General features: G+C 36.6%; 1 protein-coding gene across 1 annotated transcript; it reads left to right on the forward strand.

Moving 5' to 3' along the window:
* The first annotated feature begins 252 nt into the window (after positions 1 to 252).
* On the forward strand, positions 253 to 4332 carry LOC18011492 (separase). The gene is made up of 8 exons (XM_006393716.2): positions 253 to 1006; positions 1127 to 1307; positions 1403 to 1510; positions 1705 to 1839; positions 1933 to 2396; positions 2493 to 2598; positions 2704 to 2829; positions 2997 to 4332. Exons 1-8 carry the CDS (start codon positions 387 to 389, stop codon positions 4092 to 4094), a joined length of 2838 nt encoding a protein of 945 aa, XP_006393778.2. The 5' UTR covers positions 253 to 386; the 3' UTR covers positions 4095 to 4332.
* The last annotated feature ends 1372 nt before the right edge of the window (positions 4333 to 5704 follow it).

The raw sequence follows: 5704 nt of genomic DNA on the forward strand, positions 1-5704 counted from the left end.
TGGGATTGCTGTAGCTGCTGGTATTACCCATTTCACAAAAATAACATCATAGAGTTATTTGTACTGTTTAAGTTTCAGTTGTATCGTGACATTTATGTGGTTTGTATCGTTAAACTCTATTTAAAAGACCTTATTGTACTGTTTTAGTTTTTCTAATAAGAGAACAAATTTATTTCAGACTTGGGTTACATAGTTAACAAGTGGAATAAGATAACCATTTCGTCTTCAAAAATTTATACCGTCACACACATAAACTAAAGTGTAAAAGACTTGAAAATGAGATGATGAGCGACAGAGAGTGTAGACCTTCTCTAATGTGCATCTTCTTCTAAGTTCTCAATTAGAGGGGGATTACCAAAATTTTCACAAATTCGAAACCAAAAAAAATGGCGGCCACTGATGAAGTCCGTCTTCTTTCTCTCATCGAATCCTCCCACGCCGGCGATGTCTTCTCCTCCTTCTCCGATTACCTTCGACCTTTCTCTGCTCTATCATCGACTTCCCGGAAACAAGACCGAACAGTTACGGTTCGATCCCTCGGCAAGCAATTCCTTCCTTTCCTCAACAAATCGATCTCGCTCTTCCCCAAACGGCTCTCCGTCGCCGCGAATCCCGACAAGGAAGCTCGTGAATCGGCCGGAGATCTGTTCAGGGCGTACGAACTCTGCTTGGATTGCCTTGAATCGTTCTCCGCTCAGTTAGCCTGCAAGCCCCATACAGTTCAGCTTCAGAGGCTGCGAATGATTTACTGTCTCGATGCTTGGGGGTTTTATGAGCGTGTTAGTGCCCAAGCGTTCAAGGTTCTGGAGAGGCTAAGAGGCTCCGGTATTAGCTCCCGGAAGTGCCGGTTGTTGCCGGAGGTTCAGGACGGAGAGGCGGAGCTTGCGATGGTTATAGTAGAGGCTGTGGCGGCTGTCTTCAAGGCTATTGGAATGGCCCTTCAAACAGATGATAAGCCGTACAGAACAGCCCTTCTCTTGCTCGAGGAGGTCAGAGCTTGGTTCAGGTCTGTGTGGGATTAACTTTCTTCTTTGATTTTGGATTAATGCTGCTTCCGTTTCACACTAAGGAACTTCAAATTTTTCTTTCAAGAAATGCCACAGCCTGAAACTTTGTTACTGTGCAGGGTCTTAGATGCCAAGGCGTATGAGAAATTGCACAGAGTGCTCGTGACAAATCTGGGTAAATGTGCTCTTTCTCTGGTTAAAGAGGCTGAGCGTTTTGATGGGGATTTCGTGCGTTCTTTCTGTGATTCAACTGTGAAGGAACACTATAAATTTGCATTGTCAAAAGATCGAATTTATAAGGTGAGTTTTGTCCTTTGATGTCTTCCCTTCTTGCTTCTGCTGTTCTTTTACATGCTGTCATCTAATAGATAATCAAATCCAATGCCCGTTTCTAGTTTGCTCGTGAGGTGCTTTCTGTTCTGTTCGGATTGAAGGATAGAAGAATGTCAGTGACCATTGACATTTCAATGTCTTTGTTGCGCAGCTTAACTTGCCAATTCGTGGTAAGCCTTGCATCCTGACTCCTGTAGTCCTGTGTACATCGAGTAACTATTTCAAAGATATATCTTTCCTTATATTCTGGTGTCACCTGCTCCTCCACCTGTTGCTGGATCGGGTGACTTTAGGTTCCTGCTAGCTACTCAGTTGAAGCTCTACCGAAAACTTGCAACGTCTTATAACACAGCTCCTTTTTCAGGCTGATACTAATGAGGATTTAATGGAGTTTGTTGACCTAGTCTCTTATTGCGCTCACAAAGTTCGAGCAGCCGGAGACATGTACTGTGGAAAAGTTTCAAAATATTTAAATGAGATGGCAGCTAACTTCTCCGAGGTATTTTCTCTCTCCTTGGCATGTAAACCCGCCTCAACTTATTCAGGAAGTATCCTGGTGTATGAGTTAATCTATAAAGTGACTGCTTGGCAGGCAATACCACAACTTAATCAGATTCTTAGACTTTATTCGTCCGGGCTGTCCATCACGGTTTACGATTCCACGTTTGGAGAAAGTAAGGTTAAAGATGCAACAGATGATTGGAAGATTCAAGCTTTGCTTGATGATGAGGCTAGGTGGCAAAGCTTAGTTTCTTTACTCGCCATGGTTGATAGTTACTCAGGTGCTGTACGCAATCAGACTGATGGATCATTGATTGGTGGACATAAGAACTACAACAATAAAACGAATGATAGCTGTAAAAACAGAAACAAGAAGACTTGTTGGCCACAGTATGTAGATGCCTTGAGTTTCTTGTGCCAACCGCTTGCGGACTTGATAAATTCAGTGAAAAGAAAGATTGTTTTGAAGTCAGAAATGCCCTGCGCTTCGGCTCACCTGTCTACTATTCATGATGTTTTTCTCCAATATTGTGATGGTTGTCTCTTCCTTCAGAGGTAAGGTGATCATTATCTCCCTTACGCTATATTCTTTTGTAAAATCTTCTTCTGTGGGTTGAATGCATTTCTCACCGCTGTTTACCCACTTCTTAGATGCCCGTCTGACACGGGAGGTAGAGCAACTTACAATAACAAAGCTTTGTTAAACGTGGCTATGGCTGCTTTCATTATCTCACTGAGAACCCAGCTTAAATTGGAGGTTAGGTATTTATGTGCAATGCAGACAAATCAGTGGAAAATATCGTTCAAGTTACCAACATTTTATCATAAATCTAACTTGGTGATCCAACATCTTCCTTTTCAGATCAGTGCACATCTAGTTGAGGATGTAATTACCAGTCCATGGATCCGATCTCAAGAACTCAAGTATCTATTAGCCTCGCTATACAATATTGGTGTCGTTTTGTACAGAAATAAGGAACTAGAAAAGGTGGAGTACATGCTTTTTGGCGCTTATAGATTTTCTATGCAAACAAGTATGAAGATTGAATAAAAATCTGCTCCTGCTCTATTTGCGTGGACCCATGCATCTATATCATATATTCTCTTTTTTCATTTTCTTAGTTCATTTTATAGAGTAAGTGTTCTACTCTGCAGGCTTGTGAGGCGCTCAGGCTTTGTTCCAAGGCATCATGGAGATGTGTTGAACTACATTGCCAGATGTTTGAAATCGTCAGGCCGAGCACAGAGATCGTCTCGGAGAAACTGAAGAGGAAAATCGCCAAGAGCAATAAGAGAAGAAGAAGAAGAGGGAAAGAAGATAAAAGAGGACTCTTTGTGTTTCCCCTTCAATCTCTGGTCACAGGAGCTTCGTACTCTTACTCGTGGATGAGTTTAGCCCAAGAAAACGAATGGCACGTGTTGCTCGACACCTCTGCTTTAGGTTCCAAAGACATGGAGACTTTAGGTCTCTCTCTGTTTCAGCCAGATTTCCTCATCTGTTCTTTTACAGAGGTTTTAGGAAAAGACGATCCTTCCGGTTTCGGTTGCTTGTTCATAAAGAAATCTAGCTCTCAAGCTTTGTCAGAAGCACCTGAACACGTCACGAATCCGGCGAATCTCACGGCGTTAAAAGCCGAACCAGCTTGGAAAACTGAAAATGACGAGATTACCCTTGGAAAAGGTTACGAGGACCACAAGGCGTCTACTTCTGCCACTGAAATCGAAGAAGATGATAGAGCAATTATTGAGTTTCGAGGTTTAGACCACGCAGATTCTCTGGGGCTGATACTGATCAGTCGTAGGTTAAAGTCGTTGACTTTGTGGCTGGTTCGAGCCTTGATGACTCTGAAACACCCTGGGTCTCATGAAACAGAGATGCCTCTGGTCAAAATCTGCGGGCCCAAGACGAGAACGAATCGAGGACCGTCGATCTCGTTCAACATTTTCGACTGGCAAGGAGAAAAGGTCGATCCTTTAGTGGTGGAGAGGCTCGCGGAGAGGGAGAAGATAAGCTTGCGATGCGCGTATTTGCAGAAAATTAGGATCGGGAAAAACAAGAGAAGAAGCGACGACGAGAAACAGAACCTGATGAGTTTGAGAGTGTCAGTTGTGAGTGTTAGGTTAGGGTTTATGACGAATTTCGATGATGTTTTTAGGGTTTGGGGATTTGTGTCGAGGTTCTTAGATGCGGATTTCGTGGAGAAAGAGAAGTGGAGAAAGAAAGCTCTTGAGCAAATACAAATTGCCAATTAAACGATTCTAAATCCGTATGGTTGAACATTCAACATTTCGGATATGGATTCGGTTACCTTAAACCGTGGATCGATTAAGCATTCTATTTTCTTTCGGTTGGTTTAGTTTGGTTCATTTTGGTTGATACTTAGCTTGGTTTCGGTTTGGTTTGAGAAAACCCGAAATCAGACGTAGTACATTATATGTCTCATTAATAAAACAATAAATAAATACAAAAATGTGACCAGATTAAAAAAAATTGAAATATAAATTAGCTAAAATTTTGTTGAGAAAGGGTTTAGTTTTTTTTTTCTTTAGTATGGAAAGTTTTGAAATACAAATTTGCTAAAATTAGCTTAAATCGGAAATAAAACCAAAATTTAAAATGTAAAAGGTAAATACTAACTAAAATTTACTGAGTAAATAAACAATAAAATTAAGGAGAGTTTTAGCCGAAAATGCATTATGCGGATGATTTTTTTTTTTTAGTATGGAAAATCTTGAAATACAAATTAGCTAAATGAGATTATGAGAGAGTGGAGTACAGAAAATGGACATCTTCTTTCTAAGTTCTTAATTAGCAGGATTGCAAATTTTCACAATTTCAAAACCAAAAATTACGTAATTTATGTGCTGGAACTAAAACTTTGTTTTGTATTTGTACTTTAGAACTTATGTGCTGAAACTAAAACTTTGATTTGTAATTTGTACTTTGTTATGTCTTGTAATTTTAGAATATGGATTTGATTTTGCCATTTTGGTTTGCATTTGCAGTATTCTCTTTTCTATTTATTTCTTGCAGTATTTCTTTTCTCTGTGCAGTTATTTTTTATTAATTTTAATTAATAAAAAATTAATATTAAATTTTAAAGCATTTAAAGAATATGAAAAGTTTGTTTTATTAATTGACTCTTAACTAATATTTATATTAATGTTAAAAAAAATTTATGTTATAACTAATTAAAAATATTGATAGATATGTATTAATTTTTATATAACTGTAAATTACTTAATAATATTCAATATATATTTTAAATTATTTTTAAAGATTATTTATAATAAAATACTAACAAGTAACAAATCAAATGATGATTCTATTAATTTAAATTTTTTATTAATTGACTATTAGTTAATATTTGTGTAAATGTTAAACAAAATTTTATGTTATAACTAATTAAAAATATTGATGATATTTATTAATTTTAATATAAATTTAAATTATTAAATAATATTTAATTTTTTTATTTTTTTGAATAAAATATTAACAAATAAGTAAATAAGTGATGATTATATTAAAAAGATTTTGAAAAAATTGAATATTAATAATGTGCGGGTATTCACCTAGTATATAAAAAAGACAATCAACTCTCTCCAGCTGAGTGACACATCAGCAGTGGAGAGAGTGACACATGTCCATTAAAAATATTAATAAAAGTATTAATTAATCAAATTTAAAGCAAATACATTAAAGATTATAAGTAAATAAACACATTAAAGAATAAAAGTAAATAATAATATATATTTATATTAGAATGAAATTAAAATTAAATTTAAGTCTATAAAATTTATAAATATTATATAATAAAAAAAAACTTTTTAAATGCACAATTCTATTTTTTCAAGTGATTTAA

This window comes from Eutrema salsugineum, unplaced genomic scaffold (genome assembly GCF_000478725.1).
Source record: "Eutrema salsugineum unplaced genomic scaffold, Eutsalg1_0 scaffold_61, whole genome shotgun sequence".
Lineage (NCBI taxonomy): Eukaryota > Viridiplantae > Streptophyta > Magnoliopsida > Brassicales > Brassicaceae > Eutrema > Eutrema salsugineum.

What these genes read in the sequence shown, in the direction of transcription:
- LOC18011492 (XM_006393716.2), top strand. Translation starts at nt 387, where the DNA reads ATGGCGGCCACTGATGAAGTCCGTCTTCTTTCTCTCATCGAATCCTCC. An exon ending in GCTTAACTTGCCAATTCGTG is followed by an intron (nt 1,511 to 1,704) that starts GTAAGCCTTGCA and finishes CTCCTTTTTCAG; the next exon opens with GCTGATACTAATGAGGATTT. An exon ending in TGGCAGCTAACTTCTCCGAG is followed by an intron (nt 1,840 to 1,932) that starts GTATTTTCTCTC and finishes ACTGCTTGGCAG; the next exon opens with GCAATACCACAACTTAATCA.